At 46.8% G+C, this 26,420-nt stretch overlaps 2 protein-coding genes across 2 annotated transcripts; one reads left to right on the plus strand and one right to left on the minus strand.

Annotated features, from left to right (window-relative positions):
* Window positions 1-61: 61 nt before the first annotated feature.
* Window positions 62-20,676, minus strand: GCKR (glucokinase regulator). Its single transcript, XM_065890841.1, is given in 19 exon segments — window positions 62-232; window positions 1,048-1,139; window positions 1,142-1,180; window positions 3,523-3,673; window positions 10,434-10,556; window positions 10,941-11,017; window positions 11,367-11,464; window positions 11,697-11,795; window positions 12,435-12,553; window positions 13,784-13,819; window positions 13,821-13,890; window positions 16,694-16,788; window positions 17,923-17,982; window positions 18,203-18,272; window positions 18,588-18,655; window positions 19,038-19,106; window positions 19,957-20,014; window positions 20,168-20,334; window positions 20,617-20,676. Coding segments are annotated over 19 exon segments (1,722 nt in total).
* A 2,651-nt stretch (window positions 20,677-23,327) lies between these two features.
* FNDC4 (fibronectin type III domain containing 4) lies at window positions 23,328-25,308 on the plus strand. Its single transcript, XM_065891651.1, has 6 exons — window positions 23,328-23,448; window positions 23,535-23,650; window positions 23,882-24,086; window positions 24,562-24,651; window positions 24,984-25,108; window positions 25,273-25,308. The coding sequence occupies exons 1-6, from the start codon at window positions 23,328-23,330 to the stop codon at window positions 25,306-25,308; spliced, it is 693 nt and encodes a 230-aa protein (XP_065747723.1).
* The last annotated feature ends 1,112 nt before the right edge of the window (window positions 25,309-26,420 follow it).

Here is a 26,420-nt window from a genome sequence, read left to right on the forward strand (position 1 = left end):
GCTGGCCCAACAAGTCCCCGTGGGGTGGGCTGGCCCCCTCCGCGTACCAAGAAACACCAGTTCACGGCACAGCACGATCTAGGGTCTCCAAGAGGTCGGCGTTGCGCTTCCGACCTGGCCGGGTGAGGGCGCTCCTGACAGCCTCACGGACAGAGGGAGCTGCAGCCAGGTATGCCTGGGCCTCAGGGATGGAGCACCGGAACAGGAGGCTCAGCAAGGCTATGGGGATCACCTCTGGGGAGGAGGCAGCGAGAACTGAAGCCTGAGAAAGTGAGGTCGTCTGAGGGAGAACCCTGGAGGAGCTAGGGCATTCAGTGTGGGAGTCAGAAGATACCAGGTTGGATGCAACAATAGAACAGAGGCGCTTCCCTGGTGGCGCAGTGGTTAAGAACCCGCCTGCCAATGCAGGGGACACGGGTTCAAGCCCTGGTCCCGGAAGATCCCACATGCCGCGGAGCAACTAAGCCTGTGTGCCACAACTACTAAGTCTGCGCTCTAGAGCCCGCAAGCCACAACTACTGAAGCCCGCACACCCTAGAGCCCGTGCTCCACAACAGGCGAAGCCACCGCTATGAGAAGCCCGCGCACCGCAACGAAGAGTAGCCCCCGCTCGCCGCAACTAGAGAAAGACGGCGTTCAGCAACGAAGACCCAACGCAGCCAAAAATAAATAAATAAAATAATAAATTTTAAAAAAGAATAGAAGGGAGTTTTCAAACACCAGAAATTGGAATGAGGTGGGTCAAGAGCAGAGAGTAGCCTTCATCCTGACCCAGAAAACTCCTATTCATCAAGACTGGTTCGTGACCCGTTCTCCCTCTCTTTCCTGACTCCCCTCCTAGGCAAAACTGAAGACTCCTTTTCGGCACCCCCGTAGTTCCTTTTTCACACTTCTCTGACTACTTGTCACAATCATGTCTCCTCCATGAACAGGGGAGTTCCTTGCAGAGTGTCACTGAGCTTTGTAAACTCAGTGCCGAGACAAGTTCCTGACACATCGTAAGTACTCAGTAAGTGTTTGCTAGATGACTAGCAGTTCGCGAGTTACCTGTTCCTTCTCTTGTGCAACCTGGACGTGGAAGGAGATGGGAGCTGCTCGAATATCATCCGACAGTGGCTGAGCGGAGTGGATCACCTGAGAAGGCTCTCGATGCATCGAGACTTGGGCTGTCCCTAGAACCACTGTGGAAGAAGTGGTAACATCCATGCTGGGCTAGGAAGCCATGGGAGCTGAGAATGGGGTCAAGGGAGAATGGGAGTCTGGGATCTCGAAGACCAGCTGTAGAGAATTCGTCCCTGTAGGCAATCCCAAACTTACAATCCCCAGCTGTAAAGGAAAACTGGGGTAAAAGGGTTGGTGGTGGGCCTTGGTTGGCTGGGTTACACTGGAGAATTAATGGCAAATTGGTCGTACTTTTGGCCATGTCCCCGCAATCCCAAAGGTTGGTCATCGTAAACCGAACTCATTCCCTCCGGTTTCCTCCCTAACCACATCCATCCTTTATACTGCTGTAAGACAGTTCCTCTGCAAACACTGCTTCTATTTTCTTCACCACCCTCTTCCTCTCTATCTAGCTCAGCACTGTCCAATAGAAATAAAATGAGTCACATATGTAATTTAAAATTTTCTAGCACAGCATTAAAAAAGAAGCAGGTGAAATAAATTTTAGTCATGTTTTATTTCATCCAATAGATCCAAAATATCATTTCAACATGTCAACAGCATTAAAAATTATTAGTGAGATATTTTACAATATTTTTGTATCATGTCTTTGAAGTCCAGTTTGTATTTTACAATTACAGCACATTTCAATTCAGGTGCTGAATTTCAATGCAAAAGTGAAATAGAGTCCTACCAAAAGAATAGAGTTGCATTTAATGAAAACTTTACATGCTTCACTTTTTAAATAAAATTTGGAGTTCAGTTCACGTGCTCAATAGCCACGTGTGACTGGTGGCTACCATCCTGGACAGCACAGATCTAGCTGTGTTTGGCAAGTCCCAATTCCTGTCTGGCTTTTAATCTTCCACAGTTTTTCCCCTTCCTGCTCCCTCACCACTCTGTAAAGTGACTCCAAACCTGTGTCCCTCACATATCATGCCTAGTCCCCCTCTGGGCCTTGGCTAATACTCCTTCTAACAAAAGTGCCCTTCAGTCCTTCACCTCTCCAAGCCATAACCAGTAGGCCCAGCTCAAACGTTACCTCTTCCATGAAGTCTTCTGCTTTGCTATAGTGCATAGATCCTACCTTCTTTGATGTTCTATTGGACTTCAGTAAGGATCATGCAATTTGACACTTAATTGTTCTGTGTTTCAAGTGTTGGTTTTGTCTCTCCTCCATTAGACGGGCCACTCTGGGATGGCAAGGACTGGATCATAGGTAGCTCTGGCTCCCCCTACCTGCCCCAACTCCAGGAACTAGAAAAGCATAAAGGATGTTTTTACCCAGTTGGTTGGTTTTACTCATTCGAGAAGGTTGTTTTAGGGCCCTGATGACTGCTCACTAAATGCCCATTCATGGGTTCCTTTCATGTAGAGTTGCCAGATTTAGCAAATAAAAATATTGGATACCCAGTTAAATGGAATTTCAGATGGATAATTTTTAAAAATTAGTATAAGTATGTCTCAAATATTGCATGGGATATACTTATACTAAAAAATTATTTTTTATTTCTCTGAAATTTAAATTTAACCAGTGTCCTATATTTTTCTTTGCTATATCTAGCAACCCTACTTTCAGGACCATCTGTTGTGCTATCTGCTCAGCATCCATGCCTCCTCCTCCTGGTATCAGCACCTTGATTTTCCTCTGGGGAATTATTGCTCCCCCATTCTCAGGCCACACTGTTTGATTGAGGCTCACTTCATGCCCCTTCCTCCATTGCCATCTTAAAGGGAGAGAGCATGGGTGACCCAGGCCTGGGCAGAGGGCTGCTTTCCCCTGGAGAACAGTGATTGGCTCAGGGATGGGCATGTGACCCAAGACAAACCAATGAGGACCCTCCCCCAGGTATTTGCAGGAATCGCAGGGACAGATAAACTCTCCTTCCGCCAGAGTTGCTAAATTGGTAGGATGTTAGGCTGGCACTGCTAGTGGCCAATTTGCCACCTAGTGGAGAAAACCTGCCTGAGAATGAGAGCAACACAGAGGAAAGCAGTGCTAAGGGCTGAAAGTTCTGGAGCATGTCATTTTGCGTTTCTGGATCTAGCTACCCTGGGACTGTTCAGTTACATGAACCAATCATTTGCCTTGCTTAGTTAAACCAGTACAAATTGGATTTCTGTCACACATATGTGTAACTGAAAGAATCTTGCCTAATAGTTATAATTGCACAAACACGCACCCATGTGTGCACATATACTTCTTAGAGGAGAGGCTGGGCCTGATAGAAGGAGGAGGAGAGGCACAAGAGAAAAGTCAATCCTTACCCCTTCACATCTACATATCTCTGAAATACACCCTCCTATGGCAGCCTAGGCATTGAAGCCAGGCCCCACCCAGCCCCATCCCATCATGTCCTAGCTGCAGCACGGCCAGAGCCCGCCAGAGGAACTTGGAGTTGCAAATGTGGAGGTCCAACATGTGGTTTTGGAGGATCTTCCCAAGAAGCACGTGGGCTCCTGTACTCACCGTATTCAGCACCCACTTGGTGCTCAGCTCATGCTGGAACTTCTAAACAGGGCAGACACATGGGGATATTGAAAATTAGGGGACATTAGAGCAGCAGGGTGAACAGGGCCTTATTCTCTGACAGGAATCCAGGGATCAAAAATGCAGACATAGGGACTTCCCTGGCAGTCCAGTGGTTAAGGGTCCATGCTTCCAATGGAGGGGGCATGGGTCTGAGCCCACATGCTACTCAGCATGGCCCCTCCCCCCAAAAAAGTAGACATAATTTGCTCCATCAGCCAGGGCCATTCATCAGCCAGGGCCATTCCCGGCAAACGTGGCAGCTTCACGTATTTGTGGGGTTTTCTTTCTTTCTTTTTTCTTTTCTTTTTTTTCAGTCGTTCTGCACAGCTTGCAGGATCTTAGTTCCCCAACCGAGGATTGAACCTGGGCCCATGGCAGTGAAAGTGCTGAGTCCTAACCACTGGACCGCCAGGGAATTCCCCACATATTTGTGGTTTTGGTCCTTGGTAGACAGATATCTTCCCTGAGTCCTTCCACAGTAGGATTTTGCTCTTACCAGCACCTTCCTCTTGTTACTCAGGTACCAGACAGGGGAGAAGTGGAAATCCTGGGATTCATTCCACTAAACTAAAGGCTCCTTGAGAGCAGAGATGGTGTCTTATTTTGCTCAAGAGCCCCAGTCTTTTTGATAATGGCTGACACATGATTACCGATCAATACATGTTTGTTGAAAAATTAATTCAATTTAATCCTTATAACAACCCTATGGGATAGGTTTTTTCTATCCCTGTTTCTACATATGTGGAAACTAGAGGTCAGAAGTAAACTTGATAGTGAGACGTAGAATCAGGACCCAAATGCAGGTCTCCTGATTTAGTGACGAGGGCATTTCCGACTTTGCCACGATCATTTCCCGGATGAATGAGATAATGGATGTGAAAGCACAATGAAAACTGAAATGTTATACAAACACATGGTACTGTGGGAATAACTATCACCTGTTCTTGGCCCTCATATCTTGCACTTATAATATCTATTACCAAACTTTGAGGGCAACAGGAGTCCAGTAAAGGAATTGAGGGGGTTAAGTATTTGGTCCTAGCCAGGCTGAGGAAACAGGCTACTACTTCTACCTCCTTATTCTGCAACTCTATAAATAGCTGGTCACACAAACCCCTAGCAGGGGGTATACTGAAAATACTTAACAAGCGATCGACAAAGACACTGAGTATAAGAATAGAAATCTGACCAATCAGAATGAAGCTGGCCAGTATGCAGTACTGATGCTATAGGCTGCATGTCAGACTGCCCTGTGGGGGAGAGATCAACCAAATCTGGGTTATATCATTAACCATTTATATCACCAACCATTTATACCATTAACTACCATTGACAAAAAAATACTTCAAATTTTATATAATTTGAAGCTAGACACGTTCATTTTAAAGTTCATGTGGAACAAGGGCAGCAATTCTATAGAAGAGTGTTGAAGAGAGGACTAACTCTATCGGACATTAAGTTTACCATAAAGCATCTATAATTAAACAGTATGGTACCAGCACTTCAATAGACAGAAAGAAAGTCCAGAAATAAACCAGTGCACATGCGAACTGAGTGTTTGATACAGGTAGCGTCTCAAATCACTCAGGAAAAGATTAACTTTAAGTATATATATTGGGACAATTGGATAGTCATTTAGAAAAATATAATATTGGGTCCATACCTCACCCTATACACAAGAATAGACTCTTAATGATAGTTTGGAATTAACATTTACACATTACTATATATAAAATAAACAACAGGGACCTACTGTATAGCACAGGGAACTATATTCAATACCTTACAATAACCTATAATGGAAAAGAATCTGAAAAGGAATATATATATATATAACTTAATCACTTTGCTGTACACCTGAAACTAACAGAACATTGTAAATTAACTATTTTAATTTAAAAAATGGTTTAAAAAAAAGGAGGGCAAGAGAAAGACCACTTTCACTAGAAGAAACCATGTACTAAAAGAAAACACAGATGGAGTTCCTTTACAATCTGGGGGTGGGTGTGGCGTGAGGGGAGCTTTCTGTTCATCAAGATCCAAATTCAATAAAAGATTGACAAGTTCTACCCCAGAAAAATTAAAGGAAAGACTTTTGCATGGTTAAAACCCAAAGAAAATGGAATATATAGTTGACCCTTGAACAACACGGGTGTGAACTGCAAGGGTCCACTTATACGCAGACGTTTTTCAATAGTAAATAGTACAGTACTACAGTGATCCTATACCAGGAATGTGGATAGGGAGGAACCATGGATACAGAGGGTCAACCATAAGTTACACCATTTTCCACTGTGCAGAGGATCAGTGCCCCAACCCCCCGCCTTGTCCAATTGTCAACTGTATAGCAGAAATAAAGGACTAATATCTCTAATTTATAAAGGACTCAAAATCAAGGGATCATCAAGACCACAATACCATTAGAAAATGAGTATATTTCATGTATTTACATGAACACACAGTTCAAATGCCCTACGTAAGAGACTGCCCGAATAACCCTTGCAAATGTGTGAGCACACCCAAATGTGAAAAATAATGAGGAAGAGTTCCACAGGCCTGCGCTCTAGAGCCTGCGAGCCGCAACTACTGAAGCCCACATGCCTAGAGCCCATGCTCCGCAACAAGAGAAGCCACTGCAATGAGAAGCCTGCGCACCGCAACGGAGAGTAGCCCCCACTCTCTGCACCTAGAGAAAGCCTGCGCACAGTAATGAAGACCCAACGCAGCGAAAAATAAACAAATTAATTAATTAATTTTTTAAAAAAGAAAGAAAGAAGGAAATGCAAAGCATACACGAACACGCACACGTTTTTTTGTAAAAAGAAACACAGGAGATAAGTCAGTAATGAAATTGGTTTCTTACAGGGATGAGTGGGAATGGGATGGAAGGCATAGAGAAGGAAATGGGACATCTTTTTATACAGTTCTGACTTTTAAATCATGTTGTGTTTTACATATTCAAAAGATAAAATTAGACCAAAAACTGAAAAAACTCTAAAATTTAAAAGAAAGAAAAATAAATGAGCCTAACTATATAGCACATTAATAACATAACCACAGAGAGAAAGAAAAAAATTAATGAAAGTGACTTTTGAACACTTTATCTAGTAAGATGTGATCAAAGGACAAAAATCTCAACCACTTCTTGGTAAGTTTGTTGACGACAGTCGTATTAGGGTAGCAATTCCAAAACTGTTTGGTATTTACTGTAGGACTGAACAAATGGGTAAATACACTGATGATATTGGAGGAGAGTACGTGTATGTGTGTGTGTGTGTGTGTGTGTGTGTGAATACACACACACATACATATATATATTTCCTTGTTGTTTCTACTGAAAGGGCTTAGAGGCAAAACAAACCAGTAGCAGTGAGCATACCTAGCACCTAGATTTCTAAATACCAATCTCCACTAACAGCCAGGGCTCCTTGGAAAATGATTGATTCCAGGGCTGGAACCAGGGAAAGTATAAGGTGAATGTGGCCCAACATTTTTGTGCTCCTGCATAGGAGATGACTGGGTTACACACACACACACACACACACACACACACACACACACAAAAACACACAAACACAAATGTAAATAATGAAGCAGAGATTTTTAAACTGAAGTGGAATGATTTTCAGTATATTTTGTTAAGCAAAAATGCAAGGCACAAGAGTATATTGCATAAGAGAACAAGAAAAAATTGTTTTTGCAAAAAGAAATACAGCAGTGTGTTCAAATGCTAATGTGGATAGATATGTCACAAGAACACAAAGGCCAGCTTGAATGAGCTCTCATTTTGAGCATTAAAATGAATAATAGGGCGTCCCTGGTGGCGCAGTGGTTGAGAGTCGGCCTGCCGATGCAGAGGACACAGGTTCGTGTCCCGGTCCAGGAGGATCCCACATGCCGCGGAGTGGCTGGGCCTGTGAGCCACGGCCGCTGAGCCTGTGCGTCCGGAGCCTGTGCTCTGCAACGGGAGAGGCCGCAGTGGTGAGAGGCCCACGTATCCCCCCCCCAAAAAAGAATAATGACAGGAATGGATTAAAACACACAACAACAACAACAACAATTCATGAGTCCATATTAATACTAAACAAACAAATGTAGATAAGGGGGGGAGAGAAGAAAGATTTTCTTTACAGAAGAATGCCAACTAGTAAATGGAGACAGAAGGATAGAAATAGAAAAATCACCATTTTAAGACCCTCATAGTAATAATTGATTCAACCAAGAATCATTAGTGGATGCTAAAACCGTGGGTGAAAGATTGCTGAGGAATAAGATACAAAGAAATCTAACAGACAACACCTTGACCAAATGATCAAACGCAGCATCACCAATAAAGGGACAAACTGATACTAGGAGCCTCTACATGTGATACACTGATAAAGGCACAGCCTCATCTATGCAGGACTCCTGCCCCAAAACGTAACGTGAATATAATGAAGAAACAATCAGGCAAATCAAAAGTGAGGCACATTCTGCAAAACAATTGGTCTAGACTTCTAAAATATCAGTGTTTTGATGAAAGACATCAAAAACGACTGAGGAACTCAGCCAGGTTAAAGAAAACTAAAGAAACACGATAACGAAATGCAACGCATTATCCTTGCTCAAATCCTGGATCTGGAAGATAAAAACAACACAGGAATAATTGGGGAAATTTGAATATAGTCTGTATATGAGATAATAGTGTTGTATTAATTGTCATTTTCTCAAGTGTGATAATTATATAGACAAATGCCCATTGCTCTTAGGGAACACAGTAATTTGTGTCAAGTATCATATCTCCAATCGCCTTTCAAATGATTCAGGGGTAAAGAGAGATGAAGCAGCTGTGGCCAAATGTTAATAAGTGGTGAATCTAGCAAAAAGCATATGGGTGTTCACTGTATTATCAGTATAGTATAGTATACTATAGTATACTATAGTATCATTAATACTATTCTTGCAAGTTTTCTGCAGATTTGAAATTTTTCAAAATAAAAGTGTGGGCTGAGTTACATCAAACTATTTCTACAACGAAATATTTATAAGCTCCAAAAGAAGCCTCCGTATTTCAATTTCAGTACATTTAAAAAGATAAAAACCAGAATCAAGAAAAAAAGAAACACACAAAGATTGATAGATTTGACTGTGCCAAAATGTAAATTAAATGTCTCTACATCAAAAACGTAGAAATTAAAAATAATATACTGGGGGAAAACATGGAACAGCAAAAGAAGGCTACTGTCCTTGCTATATACACTCTCTCTTATAAATTAGTAAGAAAAAAATACCCTAATAAAGAATGAGGGGCTTCTCTGGTGGCGCAGTGGTTAAGAATCTACGTGCCAGTGCAGGGGGCACAGGTTCAAGCCCTGGTCCGGGAAGATCCCACATGCCGCGGAGCAACTAAGCCCGTGCGCCATGACTACTGAGCCTGTGCTCTAGAGCCCGTGAGCCACAACTACTGAAGCCCGCACACCCTAGAGCCCGTGCTCTGCGACAGGGAAGACACCGCGATGAGAAGCCCGTGCACTGCAACAAAGAGTAGACCCCTCTCGCCGCAACTAGAGAAAGCCCGCGCGCAGCAACGAAGACCCAACGCAGCCAAAACTAAATAAATTAATTAAAAAAAAAAGAATGGGTGAATATGCCCAAAAGATATGAAGCAGTACAATAAAGAAAAAAATTCAATGGCGTATATATATATATCTTTAAGGAGCCAAGCTGCATAGTAATTAAATATAAATTACCACGGAAATGCCTTTCCTTTTGTTTCACTTTTTTTCCTTTGCTGATTAGCGAAGATTAAAAAGAACAGTGTTACCCACTATTTTAAGGTTGTGGGGAACAACAAATTTTACACTTTGTTTATAAACCTCTTTGGAGGTAACCACAAGCATCAAAAGCCTTTAAATTTTAAACACCCTTTGACCCAGTGATTCCACTTTTGGAGGTTTATCCTAATGAGAGAGTCAAATGTGTGTATAAGGATATTCTGTGCAGCATTTTAAAAAAAGCCATAATATTGAAACTATAGTGTTTGACAACTGGGGCTAGAGTAAACAAATTACAGTCCACATACCGTGGAACACGTGACATTAAAAATGATGATGTAGATATATTAGTACAGAAAGGTGTTCATAATTTTAAATAAAGAGAAGCAAGTTAAAAACAGCATGTCATGTATGATCCTATTTTTATATAACTATATTTACATATGCATAAAAAAGTAGGGAGACAGTCTCAAAATTTGTCTGCGTGGTTTTTGTTTTTGTTTTTGGAAGAAGGTAGATTATGGATGATTTTTTTCCTTTTTTTGATTTCTGTATTTTCTAAAGCTTTGACAATTAAAAAATGTATTGTTATTGTAATTACAATTTTCTTTAAAAATACAGTTCTTTAAAATATCACAGATGATCATTCTCTGCTATATCCCCTATCCCTGGGATATTATCGGGCCTGTAACAGGTACTCTAAAAATATTTGTTGAATGAATGAATAAATGGATCAGGCTCAATTCATGAATATGGTTGAAATTTATCTTGTATGGTGAAATAAACCATGGATTTAGAGTCCCAAAACCTGAGTTCAAATCCTGACTCCTGTCTTATCTGTGTGGTCATGATTATACTCCCTTAATCTCATCTTCCTCATCTGGGCAATGGGGACACACACTCCCGTCCTTCCCTCTGAGCAGGTGCCCTAAGACCCAGAAAAGTGATAGTTCCTCTGAGTGACTCAGCTGCCTCCATCCCCTCACCCCACCACTCCCATCATCCCTCTCACCAACCAGGGTAAAAATGAAGACCACAGTGTCAATTTCTGCAAGGGATGGCAGGATGGAAGTCAAGAAGTCTTCCTGGGAGAAGGAGAAATGGGGACCCTGGGGCAGAAAAAGAGGAGAGTCCTTCCCATGGAAAACTCCAGCATATAGACTTGAAGACCAAAGAGGCCCTCAGAGGACATCTAATGCAGAGCTTTTATCTACAGATGTAACAACCAAGATTCAAAGAGGTAAAGTGTTTTGCCCAAGATAATGCAGCGTGCTGACGGAAGAGCACTGGACCAGAGCCAGGTTTGGGGGGTGAATCCAGAGCTTTCCACACTGTTGCTGTGCTGCCCCAAGGCCTCATGACCTTTAACCCATATTCCCTCTCTAGAAGGGAATCCCATTGTACCCCCCTACCTGTTTCTACCTTCCTCTTTTCTCCCACCCTCTGCATACCAGTTATCTTCCCAATTTCCCCAAGCCCCATCATCTTCCCACCTGGTTGATGAGCTCAGCCTTCTGGTTAAACATGTCACCGTGATCACCAATGAGAAAGCCATGGACATCTTGGAAATCTGGGAAGGTTAAGGACAGGGAGAGAGGATTGATGGGCTTCAAAGGAGAGGAAGGTTCTAGGTTTGGGGAGGTGTCAGTGGGGCTGGGAGGAAAGTGGCAAGTGGGGTGCAGGGTAAGCAGTAACACACTTGAGAGGCCATAGCTAAGCATGGGGCTGGGAGCTGAAGGATCAAGGACTGAGCGAGGGTTCAAAGGAAGGAGCATTTGACTGAAATGCCTATCTAGATAGGGCAGGATGGACATTGAATGAGGAACCTCCATGGGTTGGGAGTAGGAAAGAATTTGGAGAGCAGACCAGTTGGTTTGGATCAGGAGGAATCGGGAAGTAAGTCAACACCGGGGTCCCACCAGCACCAAAGGTGTGGATGCACTCTACTCCATCCATGATGGCAATAATGCCCAGGGTCTGCCAGCCAACCAGGTATACTCAGCCTTTCTTCTCCAGGCTGAGAATGGGTCAGAGGTCAGGACATGAGAGATCACAGTGAAGAAAATCCAGAGATCAGAGGAAGACACACGCAGAAGAGCACAGGAGTAAACGAACCAAAAGCCTACCCTGACCCCCCAACACGCAGACCTGCTACCCTCCCCATGTTATCATGTCTCGTAGAGTCTCCGCTGCTCTCATGACATTCCCCATCCAGGCCGCTTTCCCCCTCCAAATACACATCTACACACCTGGTGCTGACTTGCTTCATCAGGGCGGTGATCTTGGGGCTTTGACTCTAGGTCACCTGATGAGCCCACTCAAATGTCCGCAAGATTTCCAGAAGGCATCTGGGAGAAAGTCCACCAGCTCCCAGGGCAGGCCCAGTGCCCCCTCAGAAAGCCTGAGTCTCTCCCACCCTGGGAAAGGCACAATTCCCTTGAAACTAAGTTCTGCTGGTCCCTCGTGGGGGAGCGGTAAGTAGAGCCAGACTGCATTCAACAGGGGCAAAGCGGGCTTCAGCGGGAAGAAGACTAAAGAGCAGAGAGGAGAATAGGGCATCCAGGGCACTGGGAGGAGGGTGGGATCAGAGAGTTGACGAGGGAGTAAGTGAGCGACGTGGAAGCTAGGCGAGAGACCCTGGTGAGGGAGGCAGGCCCACAGCAGGACGACCTCTACCCTGCATGGCCTGGACCATCCCCACATCAAAGATTCTAGGAAGCTAGGTTAGCTTTGGATGTCCCAGGTGTGCACAGGGATCAGGTCTGGACCTGAGGAACCCAGGGTCCATTGGAAACAAGCCAGACTCTGTGATTGTGTGATGGGAACAGTGGCGTCCCCCTGCCAGTTCCTTTCCCAGGGAAGGAACGGCAGGGCTGCAGTCTTGCTGCTACCAGCGCACCCTCCAGATCTGGATCTGCCATTCCCCTGCCTGCACCCTCCCACCCACTGCCTGACTCGGATCTCTCTCTGGTCCAGACCCTCCCTACCTCGCAGATGCTGCGATGCTCCGGTCCGCAGTCTTGTGAGCTGCCAGTAACAGGGTTTCCAGCAGGATCTTGGTGGCACTTCCACCTTTCATCCGGGAGGAGCCACTGAGGCCCTCAGGCTGCAGAGTGATGACACCCAGGAGAAACTGGGAGAGGAAGGAAGGTCCTGGAGTTTACTAGTTAGTGACCACTGTGCATACAATCTGGTTAGTGGCTCTTGGACATGCGCTCTGCTTAGTGGCCACTGGGCAGGCATTTGTAGGACTGGTGGCCCCCAGTGTGCTGTGAGGAGGAGTGCTGGTTGAGGGCTTAACTGAGAGGAGAGGAGGGAAGGGAAGGGAAGGGAAGGGAAGGGAAGAGAAGAGAAGAGGGAAAGGGCCACTTATGGTCATTTCTATGGTACATTCAGGACTCTGGAGAGGAAGCCAGAATAATTGAGTGTCCTGTTAGCTGGGGATAAGGGTTTTTCAGAGAGGTTTTGTTGTTGTTTTTGTTTGCCAAGTACTTTCTCCCTCCTCCATCCCCCACTTTTTAAATAACAGTTTTTAATCCAAACACTACATTTCATGCTCCTTGGACAGACCAGTGAAGCAGCCATTGATTTTAACGGTACAGATATATAATATGACACACCAAAAAGATAAAGAGATTACAGCAAGAAGAACGATAAAAGCAGTGTCTGAGAAAAGGAGATTAAAAGTAAATAATTGCAGAGAAGAGGAGAGATGAGCATCTGGGAGATGAAAGATGCAGAACTTGTGTGTAAAGTGGAATTCCTGCCTTCCTATCTCGCAAAAGGAAGATCAAAGAGAATGTCACAGATGTGCCCATCCCAGGCAGAGTGGGGCAGGGCAGGGATTTGGTTAAGGCCCTTGTTAAGGTCAAAGGAAGGGCAGATGATGTTAGTGAGATGCAGCCACAATCCAGAGAAAAAAGCAACAGGAGCAGTGGAGGCTTAGAAGGGCCACACCAATTTTGGAGAGTCTTAGGCAGAAGAATGAAACTACATCCCATTTTTTCTTTAAAGCCCATATTTGAAACTGAAACATATAAAAGAGACATGAAGCGATACTTTCTACACACAGATGCAAAAGAGCTTCTTTAAATAGAAACTGCCCTAGACCATTTAGGTGTTTAATGATGACTGATTTAAGAGACAGGGTCAGACTGGAAATAAAACATCTTAAGGCGAAAACCAAAACGAGAAAATAGGATTTGATTCACCCCATTTTAGTAGATACACGACACCAGGAATTTAGACATGATGGAACAAAACCTAAAATCAGAGGCCCTAAGTGGCAAGCCGTCCGGAGGTGGGTGTGAGGGGTAGGGGTGGGGGCAGATCTCACCCCAGTTGCAGGATTGAGCACAAAAGCTTTCTGTTTTCTCCAGCAGTTTCTGCATCTGCTCTGCTATTTGCTGAAATGTTGAACTCCAGTCTTCAATGGGGTCATTTCTGGGGCCCAAAGAGAGACAGAGGGGGGATCATGTGTGAGGATCTAAAGGAAGGGCCTCAGATGAGAGTTGGGACCAAATACCACATTGAGATTGGGGTCAGAGGTCAACAATTTCCTAGAGAGATGTGCTTTGATGCTCATAGGGGCACTGTGTCCCTGAACCCCAAGGATGACGGTTAATAAAACATTCAGCAATTTGAGCCCAGAGCAAAGCCAACACTCAAGTAAAAAGTCCCAGCCTGAGACCAGAACTTTCTTGTGTCCTGGTCCTTGCACAGGTCCTATTGCCATGTCTCCTCTGCAGAGAGAGGCAACAGTGTTTATTGTGTGGTTGAAAACTGAGATCCCCAGACTTGGCAGGTCATCAAAATCACCTGGGGAGGTTTGTTTTTTTTTTAATAACTACCTATTTCTGGTTTCCACACCCACCCTGAGAGTCAGCTTCAGTAGTTCTGGAGTGGAGCCCCCAAATCTGTATTTTTAAAAAGCTTCCCAGATGACTCTGAAGACCAGCCAAGTTTGGGAGCCACTGATTTAAGGAACAACTGGAAGATCTCCACGCCTACATTGTTTGAAATCCTTCATTTCACTTAGTCACGGTCCCTGAAATTAGCATCCACTGCAGCAGATACATTTTCGGTGAGGAAAGCCCTCCATTAAAAGAGATCATTTATACCTTCGTATGAATTACACTACATGCCTGGAGTCTGGGAGCTGAAAAAGCCTCCCGGAACTCAGCTGTCCGTCTCCCCAAGACCACACTAAATACACACAAAGCTGCTCTTGAGTAGTCAGCAAGCCTTCGCTGAAATACCTCCAGTGACAGGAAGCCCTCAGCTTCATTGGGTGGCCCCCTCCAATGGTTTATTTAGCAGTTTCCTCAGCTTGGCTGTGCATCAGAATCTCCAAGGATGCTTGCAAAAATTAGGTATTTCCGGGCCTTACCTCAAACCTACAACATCAGACCTCTCATACAAGAATCTTCCTTATTAACACTCCCAAGGCAGTGCATCCACAGAATCACACCTGAGCATTATTGGTTTAATATGCTGGCCTTCATGACACAACATTGTAAATCAACTATACTCCAATAAAAAAATTTAAAAATATATGCTGGCCTTCTTTGAGATCGAAGTGGCCATTTAGACAGAGAATAAGAGGGAGGTGACTTGGAGGCACAGGGATCTCAGGAAAGAGGAACAGGGTGGGAGATGTGAGTAGCCAGAGGGACCAAAGGGGCTCCTGGCATGAAGGAGAAAGGGCCTAAAATAAGGGAGCTAGGCAAAGGAGACTAGGAGGCCAGTCTGTACCCAGTATTCCTTCTTTGAAAAGATGCTTGGGACCCACCTCAGATGAAAGCACAGATCTTTATGGTATGCATTTTCTTGAGCCCATTCTATCCTCTGACCCATGTTTTCCTTGCCTCTTATTCCGTTTTAAATGTATGCTTTCTTATATTTTATGTATCCTTTATAAGCTGCCTTCGATCCTTTCTGAAATGAGAGAATATGCAAATTAACCAACCAAAAAATACTTCCTAAGCTTCGGAACACCCTTTATTTACTTTATTTTTTTAACATCTTTATTGGAGTATAATTGCTTTACAATGGTGTGTTAGTTTCTGCTGTATAACAAAGTGAATCAGCTATACATATACACACATCCCCATATCTCCTCCCTCTTGCGTCTGCCTCCCACCCTCCCTATCCCACCCCTCTAGGTGGACACAAAGCACTGAGCTCATCTCCCTGTGCTATGTGGCTGCTTCCCACTAGCGATCTATTTTACATTTGGTAGTGTATATATGTCCATGCCACTCTCTCACTTCGTCCCAGCTTACCCTTCCCCCTCCCTGTGTCCTCAGGTCCATTCTCTATGTCTGCATCTTTATTCCTGTCCTGCCCCTACGTTCTTCAGAATCACTTTTTTTTTTTAGATACCATATATATGTGTTAGCATACGGTATTTGTTTTTCTCTTTCTGACTTACTTCACTCTGTATGACAGCCTCTAGGTCCATCCACCTCACTACAAATAACTCAATTTCATTTCTTTTTATGGCTGAGTAATGTTCCATTGTATATATGTGCCACATCTTCTTTATCCATTCATCTGTCGATGGACACTTAGGTTGCTTCCATGTCCTGGCTATTGTAAATAGAGCTGCAATGAACACTGGGGTGCATGTGTCTTTTTGAATTATTGTTTTCTCAGGGTATATGCCCAGTAATGGGATTGCTGGGTTGTATGGTAGCTCTATTTTTAGTTTTTTAAGGAACATCCATACTGTTCTCCATAGTGGCTGTATCAGTTTACATTCCCACCAACAGTGCAAGAGTGTTCCCTTTTCTCCATACCCTCTCCAGCATTTATTGTTTGTAGACTTTTTGATGATGGCCATTCTGACCTGTGTGAGGTGATACCTCATTGTAGTTTTGATTTGCATTTCTCTAATGGTTAGTGATGTTGAACATTCTGTCATGTGTTTGTTGGCAATCTGTATACCTTCTTTGGAGAAATATCTATTTAGATCTTCTGCCCATTTCTGGATTGGGTTGTCTGTCTTTTTGATATTGAGCTGCCTGTATATTTTGGAGATTAATCCTTTGTCAGTTGCTTCGTTTGCACCTTTATTTACTTTAATATTCTGAGATTTGGTGAACAAGAGCATATTTGCCCTGACCTCTTCTTTGTGACTATCCTGTAGATTTTCACGGGTTCCCTCCCAGCCTCCCCCAGGGGACTGGCCATGACCTTTCATTACAGAAGGTCTGCGTAGGACTTTTCATTACAGAAGGCTCACCTGGCCATGCTCACTGGGTTGAAACCAATCAGGACTGGCAAAAAGACCGCTGGGTTATCCATGCAGTAGTCCATGTGGCCTGCCACAGAGGGAGCCTGGTGGTAGGGAGAGAGAGGAGGGTTCGATGAGGGGGGTTACTCTAGTTCTGCCCGAGGCCCACGTACATCAGAATGCCCCGCACATGCTTGTTTAAGTGCAGATTCTGGGCCCAGTTAAAATCTACTGGATCTGAATCTGAAGGGGAGACCCCATAGACCTACATTTTTTTTTAATTAATTAACTATTATTATTATCGACCACACCATGCAGCTTATGGGATCTTAGTTCCCCGACCAAGGATTGAACCCGGGGCCCTGGTAGTGGAAGCGCTGAGTCCTAACCACTGGACCGCCAGGGAATTCCCTAGACCTACATTTCTAACAGGTTCTCCCATGGAAATCTTCTGCGTGGTAAAGTCCGAAAATACAGAACTAAACTGTCAGCTCCATGAGGTCAGTGTCCTGCTCTCCTTGTGTGCCTCGTTCCACATCTGCTGGAGTCCAGGTCCTGCTCAGTGAATTCAGAGTGTCCAAGCTGCACAGCTGAGAGGAAACTCAGGGTCATCTAGCCCAGTGCATGTCAAACAAACCACCTGGGAATCTTGCTAAAATGCAGATTCAGGCTCAGTAGGTCTGGTGTGGGGAGGCCTGATATTCTGCATTTCTAACAGATCCCAGGTGATACTGATGTTGCTGGTGTAAGGACCACACGTTAAGTAGCAAAGGACTAGTCCGGGGTCAGTTTTTTCTGTAAAGAGCTAGAAAGCAAATATTTTAAGCTTGTGGGCCCTACGATCTCTGTCCAATGACTCAGTCTTACCGTTGAAGCGTCAAAGTAGCCATGGATAATATGTAAACACAAATGGCTGAGTTCCAGTAAAACTTCATTGACAAAAACAGGGAGCGGCTGGATTGACCTGCCCGCATAGTTTGCTGAGCCCTGGACTACTCTATCTGTTTTGGTTGTTGAATGGATGGGTACACAGTTATTGTGGGATAAGATCCCTTCCCCACCTTGTCCCACATTCATGCAACTGGATCCTAATTAGTGAGAGTAGAATCAAAATTCCTTACACAAGCCCTGTCTGTTTTCTAGATAAATCTAGATAAATCTCGTTGATTTATCTTCCATGCTGTTCCACTCCTACTCCCTGCCTTCCTATAAAATTGATCCACCCAGCCCGTCTTCACACTCATAGAGAGTCCCGCTGAAATGTTGATGACAATCACCCTCTTCTTCCCAGCAGCCACCTAGGAGAGGAGGATGGGTGAGGTAGTGCCACCAAGAGGATTCTAGGGTATAAACATATTGTGTGGGGATGTCAGGGCCAGGATGAGGTGGGGGGTGGCTGGAAGGGAGTTGGGGGGCAGGGAGGAGGCAGGGGATGGGCTTTGGCTGGATGTTGGGGCTTTGATGTCCCCACGAGAAGGAACAGACAGAGGTCTCTGGTTGAGTGTCAGTGGAAAACACAGACTTCTTCAGTTCCTCGATCCCATCCAGGGCACTATCTTCCATCCCCTCCCTAGAGGCCATCACAGACCTAAGAGGACAGACTCAAGGTCAGTGGCACTGCTTGGGAAGCAGAAACCTATGGTTTATTAGGGCTGCTTTGAGAGAAGGAAATGAAGAGAAAACTATCACTGAATGGGCACCTACTATTTGTTGGGCACCATGATAAACACTCCGTAGGGTTGAAAAACTTCAATACCTATGAGGGCTAGTCAGGCAACATAAGTACGTGAAGTGGAGAGCAAACCGGACACCATCTCCACCTGAAAGCATGCAAATTCAGTTTCTAAAAGACACTAGTTAGGCCAAACAAAATATTCATAGGCCAGCCTGGCTTACCTGTCACCTCCCTGCAACGAGGTAGGTGTAAAGAGGTTCCTGTCCTAGACCTTTCATCAGCTGGTTAAAGGAGACCTGCCAAGTCGGAGAGAACATGAAGTAGTAATGACAGGGAAGGAACAATTATCTTGGATTTTCAACACCTTGAGGGTAGAGGCTGTATAATGATTCTCTTAGGTCAGTGCTTAAGCCAGTACTGCTTGGAATCTGACTCTCAAATATGCTGTTTGGAGATGATGGATTAGGGGTGTGTGGGATGTAGAGACATTGGCAATAGACTGGTGGGGCTCAGATGGGCTCAGAAGAAATGGGACTCCATGTTGAGATCTAGCTTTTGGAGAAGAAAGAGAGCCGGAGCTGGAGGCGGTCCACCTAGGAGCTTAGCTATGAAGAGCTTTATGGTCCTGAGGTTCACTCCAAGAAGGCGGAGAGCAAAACCGGCGATCAAGGTACTCACCGACCTGAGGAATGCCATCCTGCCAGAGGTATCCCTCCACTCAGTCCCACCAGCGCCCCCCTCAGGCTCCTGAGAAAAGAAAAATGCCTAGGTCTCCAGGACCCAGCTCAGGTTGGGAGAAGCATATTCTCTTTTTGGTTGGTAACAGAAGCCCCCTCTTATCCCCAAAGCGAACAGAACATAGAGAATATGGTGTAGCAGAAAGAACCTTGGTTTTGAGAAAGAAACTTCAGTCTGATCCCCAACTCTGGTTTAGCTACTTATTCAAACCCTTACTGGACTTCCTTGGTGGGGCAGTGCTTAGGAATCCACCTCCCAGGGCAGGGGAAAACGGGTTCGATCCCTGGTCCAGGAAGATCCCACATGCCGCGGGGCAACTAAGCCCGCAAGCCACAACTCCTGAGCCCGCACGCATAGAGCCCATGCTCCACAACAAGAGAAGCCACCGCAGTGAGAAGCCTGCGCACCACAACGAAGAGTAATTCCCACTCGCTACAACTAGAGAAAGCTTGTGCTCAGCAACAAAGACCCAACGCAGCCAAAAAAACCCCAAAACCCTCACTTATTGCAGAAAGGACGGAAAGCAGCTTTGTCACAGATAGGAAGCAGCATTATCTGGCAATTACTAGCTGCGTGTATTTGGGCAAAAGCTACTGTGATTATCTTAAGTCTTTCTTTTCCCATCCGAAAAGTAATGGAGACAGTAACACCAACTTTACAGGTTTCTGTGAAGGTAATGGGTGTGAAAGTACGTGGTCAATTATATAGTATCATGCAGTAATAGTTATTATAATTACTGTTGATTAATAAGATGACAATAAGGATATAGAAGTTTATAAAAGGGAAAAATAGAGACCAAGAAGAGAGAAAAGTAGAGGGAAACACGAATTTAAGCAGGGAGCAGGTGGAGAGTTGGTACCTTCAGCACTTCCTGAACTTTTCCAGCCGCTTATACCATGGTGGTCAGAGTTGACTCACTGGAGGCAACAGGCAGGCATCAACAGCCAAGAAAATGACAGTGGTTTGGGGGGGGGAGGGGGAGGGACTCCCAGACCATGGTCTGAGAGGGCAGAGGTTGAGGTGGGGTGGCGCTGCAGTGGGCATCGTTACTTGCAGTGTCCAGGGGATGCGTCTGGGTCACCTGGCATGTGGGCATGATTTGTCCCTCTTCCTGGAAGATCTCAGCATCACATTGCCCTAGCAATCGAACAGTCTGCTCGGCATCTGCTTTGTCCAGATCCCGGGTCAGTGGGTTTGACTTCTCTGTGATGGGCAGGGCTGCCTCATACCCAGACAACTAGGGGGAAGGGGGGACAAGGTCAATGGCAGGGAGCCTCATTCACATCTGCTGAACTGGAGGTGGGTGTGGCAGCAGGCACAGCATTGGGACACACACACACACACACACACAAAAATGATTTAGCCTGCACTTGGTACTCTGGGCCTATCAAAGAAAGAAAATCAGGAAGGAAGATGGGAAGGAGGACGGGGAAAGCAGAAACCCAGGGTGCAGGGAAGTCCAGATGAGACAGGATTCTAGGAATCAGCACAGAAGGCCAACAGGGAGAAAGGGTCTCACCTCCCACTTGCCAGGCTCCGGGGTCTCAATCACACGTTGAAACCGTTTTGTGCCTGGCATGGTCCGACACTGTGGACACACTGTCGTGCCTACCTCTTCAGCCACGTAGCCCCTTCTGTCACACTGACACTGCTTCCAGTTGGCAGGGCCTTATCTGAGCCACAGTGATGATGAAACCAAGTACCCTGGCCTCTCTGCACACCTCTGCCTGCACCCTTTCCTGGTCACCAGGTCCCCAGACCTCTGGTCACCCCACAGGGGCTCCCCAGGTCCCTCTTTACAGGCACCCAGACTCCCCAGCCTCTGGTTGTCCCTGAAGAGGAAGACGCGAGGTCTTCGTTACTCTTGCCCTTCAGACAATGCCCTCTTCTCTGTAGGGCCTGGAGCCCGGAAGGCCAATACCCAGGCCCAGGGCAAAAAGGATCCCTGGGCACGAGTGCTCTGGAACCAGGATGCATCAGGAGGCCAGAGATCAGGGTTCTCAGGGTCAGCAGAGGTCAGAGGACCTCGGCCATGGCTTGATCACATGCTCAGCACACACAGTCCTCCCTGTCCCACTTGCCCCATTTCACTCTCCTCTCAGAAGGAAGGCAACAGAAGCTTCAGAGCCCCAGGGGTGCACGCACTGAACTGGATATTACAGGGGAAAGTGCCACAGAAATAGAAATACTGCAATGAGAATTAGAAACCAAAGTATCTGCCCTAAATACAAGTTTGGCTAACATTTATTTACACTGAACAAGGCATTTTCACATGCATTATCTCATTAGATACATTAAGAAGATATTAAAAAGAATGAAATAATGCCATTTGCACCTAGAATTTATCATACTAAGTGAAGTATGTCAGAGAAAGACGGATATCATATGATATCACTTATATGTGGAATCTAAAAAAATGATACAAATGAACTTACAAAACAGAAATAGGCTCACAGACATAGAAAACAAACTTATGGTTATCAAAGGGGAAAGGTGGGGGGGAGGGATAAATTAGGAGCTTGGGATTAACAGATACACACTACTATATATAAAATAAACAATAAGGACCTACTGTAGAGCACAGGGAACTGTATTCAATACCTTGTAATAACCTATAATGGAAGAAAATCTGGAAAAGAATATATATGTATATGTATCACTTTACTGTACACCTGAAACTAATACTTTGTAAATCAATTACAGTTCAATTTTTTTTAAAAGATGATGATATTGACACCCTCATTTTTCAGATGATGAAACTGAAGCTCAGAGAAGTTAAGTTAGTTGCTGAAGATCACACAGCTGACAGAATTGGGACCCACACCCAGGTTCTCACTCCAGATCTCATGCTCAACCAAAGCATGAAATAACTTAAGGATTTACAGGCTTATTGAATAAATGAAGTAACTAAAAAATTGGTGCAATTAATCATAATCTCTCATTCACACAGTGTCATAAGCTTTATAAAGATCGTTCCCCAATATTGTCTCATTTGATCCTCACAACAGCCCTGTGAGGTTTTGGATGCTCTGATTTACAGGTGGGAAACCTGAGACTTAGATTAACCTCTTTGTCTAAGGCCACACAGTAAGTCCCAGAGCTAAGACAAGAAACAGGTCGTCTCTCTTTAAATTTCCCCTATAAACCCAGCACCCTTAATAATCGCCGTATCTCCAGCTATTAACATGCCAGACATATAGAGAACGCTCAATAAATATTTGCCTAATAAATGAAAGAATGACTGAGAGAATGAGGGAATCAAGATCAGATTATGAATGGGGAAGATACTTAAAAGCTGACGCAGTCTACAAGTAGGAGATTGTCAAAATAATTATCATCTCCATCATTGTCCCCTCCGGCACCGGAGGTGGAATTCCACTTCCCAACTCGGCTAATTCCATCTGGGGAGGGAAAGGCCTCCCAGGTGCCTGAGACCCTCGCACCTGCGCCTCTCCCGACATCCCCCCGCCCCCCACGCCCCTGCCGGGGCTTATCGCACAGAGCCGGGATCGGGAGCTTTGGGGGCCCGAGAGGCCGCCAATGAGAGGGGTCGTGGGAGGAGTCCCGAAAGAACCGGGTTGGGGGGGCGTTGATGACGGCGGCGAGAACCCCAGCTGGGCGGGGCAGGCCCGCACGTCCCGGCCGGGCTGCGGCGGAGCGACGGGGGCCAGCTCTGCAGAAGGCGGCGGCTGGCTCGCCGGGACGGTCACATCTGCTGCAGGGGCCGGCGGAGGCAGCCGCACCGCCTCCCGCCCCGGGGACCCAGGCCAGCCTCCGGGCCGCGCCGGCACCGCCCCCTGCTCTCGGACAGACTGCGCGGCCGGTCGGAGCTCGGGGGGCTTCGCAGCCCCGCGGCCCGCGCCCGCTACGCCTCCGCCCTCTGCCCGCAGCTCGGTCCAGCGCCGCCCGCCTCGCCGGGCCCGCGCCGGGATGGGGTAGGGACAGCGCCACGGAGTCGGGCGATGGGCCGCCCTCTGGGCACCGAGCAGCCCCCCGAGGCCTGAGCGACCGCGAGGACCGGCGGAGGTGGGTGTGGGCAGAGCAGAGCCGCGCACTAGGGGCGCCGGGATGTGGCGGGGGCCAGGAAGGCATGGGGAAAAGGGGGGCTCTGGGGCTGCTGTGGGCCGTGGGGAGACCGGGAGAGCTGCTGCCCACCCGCTCGTTCTGGCAAGTCCTTGACCCTCCCACAACTCCTGCCACCTCCAGGACCCCCGCCTGGATGTCAAACGGATGCCCCAGTGCCTCCCAGAGGACTCGGTGGGGACCATGGCTTCGCTAATGCCCCTCTCCCCATATCTAAGCCCCACTGTCCTCCTGCTGGTCAGTTGTGACCTGGGCTTTGTACGAGCAGGTGCGTAAAGGGGGAGAGGGTGGGAGGTAACCAGAGTTAGTCTGTGGGTGGAACCTGTTAACCGGTTAACGCACTGGCACCCGCAGACCGGCCTCCCTCTCCTGTGAATGTGACAGTCACCCACCTCAGAGCCAACTCGGCCACTGTGTCTTGGGACGTCCCAGAAGGCAACATCGTCATTGGCTACTCCATTTCCCAGCAAGTATGAATCACCCTTCTGCTACCCCAACCCATGTCCTTGGATCTCTGAACATTCCTTCTGTCACCTCCCTCCCCACCCCAGCTCCCCTCCCAGCTGTGGGAGAATCTGGGAGCTGGGATTCCCTGGCTCACGCTGCCCTTTTCACCCGTACTGCCTTGGAGTGCTTGGATGTTCAGGAGGTGGCCTGGGACCAGGGTGAGGCTGTCCTCCTCTCTCATCAACTCCCTGCAGCGACAGAATGGACCAGGGCAACGTGTGATCCGGGAGGTGAACACCACCACTCGGGCCTGTGCCCTCTGGGGCCTGGCTGAAGACAGTGACTACACAGTGCAGGTCAGGAGCATCGGCCTTCGGGGAGAAAGCCCCCCAGGGCCGCGGGTGCACTTCCGAACTCTCAAGGGTTCTGACCGGCTACCCTCAAACAGCTCGAGCCCAGGTGAGGGTCTCAGGTATTCCTCGCTCCCTAAAGCTTTGGATTCTCTGGCTCTTTACCTGGTCTTTGGTCTCCTGTTTACCTCCCCAAAGCAAGCAGCCGTCTAGCTTAGATGAATAGAAGGATGATTTAATTCATTGTACTGCCAGAAAAGGAAGGAAAGCAGGTTGGCAGGGGACCGGGTATAGACAGGCTGGTAATGAATTCCTTGGGGGAAGGGCTTTTAAGCTTCCTTTTACCCAGCCTCAGTTCACAGCAGCTGCAGCCTGCATGAGTGAGTATCTGACCTGCAGCCCCCCGGCTTTTTGGTCTCTAACCACCTGTCCACCAACAGCTTCCCAGAGAGGGGCTACCAGTGGCAACGCTGTGATGGGTCTACCTTGGCTCTAATCCCCAGCATCTCCAACTTTAACTGTCTGCACAGACATAGCTCTCTAGCTGCTCCCTGTAACCTGGGGTCCGTCTCCTTCCTTCTCAGGTGACATCACAGTGGAGGGTCTGGATGGAGAGCGACCTCTGCAGACGGGGGAAGTGGTCATCATTGTGGTGGTGTTGCTCATGTGGGCTGGTGAGTAAGCAGCTGGACAGGGGACCATGGATTGAGTGGGGCTCAGTGAAGGTGGGAGTTGGTGAAGGTTGTTGGGAGAAAAGGGGGTGAGAGCAGTGGCGTGGGGAGATGTTTAGTTGAGAGGGATGGGCAGGAAAAGTTTGAAGAGAGGGAGAGGAGGCTTTTGGGAGCCTAGAGAGGATGATGAAGAAGGTGGTGCCTGTGCATGGGGACCAGGAATTCAAAGATTTTCTTCTCGGATTTTCTAGAAACTGTGTGGGTATCTCACTGCCTTTCGAGGCTGTGAGTGGGGAGGTCAAGATCAAGGTTCAGATTGTATTGTTGTGTTTCAGCTGTAATTGGGCTATTCTGCCGTCAGTATGACATCATCAAGGACAATGACTCCAACAATAACCCCAAGGAGAAGGGGAAGGGACCGGAACAGAGTCCTCAGGGAAGGCCAGTGGGGGCAAGACAGGTGATGTGCGGCCAGAGAGGGAGGGAAGGGTGATTTTGCCTCTAGAAGCAGTAAGGGAAAGGGAGAAGGGCCACAGAGGGGCAAGAGAAGAGGGAGAATGGAAATTTGGGATGGAGGAGGCTATCGCCTTCCTGAAATGAGACTCAAGCCATCTTCTTTCACAGAAAAACTCACCCTCCATCAACACCATTGACGTATGAGTGAAGAAACAGAACCAGAAGACAGATGCACTAACATCTTGGGGATGGGGATGGGGTCAGGGAGAGCCCAAGATGGTGATTTGCCCAAGACTGAAGGATCCCACAGTCTCCCAGAGGGTAATGACACTCCCACAATCTCAGGCCTGGCATCCATTCTCTTTCCACTGTGAGCAGGGCCAGAAGGTAGGTCTGTTAGGGTCTGAGCCCCTGGACCTGGGGAGTGGATATCAGATGGGATATGTCCTTCCATCCCCCAGGTCCAGGAGAGAGTCACTTGTTCAACCCTATCCCATTAGGTCCCAAATGGGGCCCCCATTTCACCTGCATCAGAACCCCTGGCATCCCCAGCTGCCCCCACATCTTGCCTCTGGGTCTCAGAGAGGAGTGTTTCTGTGGGTACGCCACCTCCCCCAGCAAATGAAAGGAGTTGTCTGGGCCTGGAGGCAGACGCTGCACTGCACTACTCCCGTGTCTTCCGTGGAGCCTCAGGTGCGCCCCCTCTCACCTGGCAGCCCCTTCAGCTGCTGGTGACCTCACCCCTTGGACATTTTTCCAATAAAGTTTCTTGGACAAACTGGAGCTGACTGTATGGGATACTGTCTAATATGCTGAAAACATTTCTCCACTGTCTCTCCCCTGACTACAAGGGCCCTTCACACCACCACCAACTTGACAGGAGCAGACTCTTATTTGAAGGTGTTTGCTTTGATTCTCCAGCCTGGAATTGGGTGGAGCAGAGCCAGAAAGAAGCATAGAAAACCAAGGCCCTAGATCCTTTTCCTTTTTTGGGTGAGAAGGGGGAGCAGGAAAAAAAAGAGGATATAAATTCTTCATGTACTAATGGAAAATAAGGTTATGGCACATGAAAGGGCCAGTAGCCTTTTTATCGTCACTGCCTACATCGGCAGCCCAGCTCCTCACCATTTATTCCTCTGATTTCATCAACCCTGAGCTAATTTTCAGAAAAGGACTGAACAGGGTCTTGGGACAAATGAAAGAACAGCTACACTAATGGATCCCTGGGTGCCAAGTGTTCCTCTCCCGTGCATTTCTGTGCCTATTCTTCCCTGCCCTTGCTTTCCCTTTTGTCTGTATGTCTCTCTGTTCATTTG

The sequence above is a fragment of the Phocoena phocoena genome, chromosome 14 (genome assembly GCF_963924675.1).
Source record: "Phocoena phocoena chromosome 14, mPhoPho1.1, whole genome shotgun sequence".
In the NCBI taxonomy this organism is placed as follows: Eukaryota; Metazoa; Chordata; class Mammalia; order Artiodactyla; family Phocoenidae; genus Phocoena; species Phocoena phocoena.

Coding starts and splice junctions, on each gene's coding strand:
- FNDC4 (XM_065891651.1), top strand. CDS start 23,328: ATGCCCCAGTGCCTCCCAGAGGACTCGGTGGGGACCATGGCTTCGCTA. Junction 23,651..23,881: donor GCTACTCCATTTCCCAGCAA/GTATGAATCACC, acceptor AACTCCCTGCAG/CGACAGAATGGACCAGGGCA. Junction 24,087..24,561: donor CTCAAACAGCTCGAGCCCAG/GTGAGGGTCTCA, acceptor CTTCCTTCTCAG/GTGACATCACAGTGGAGGGT.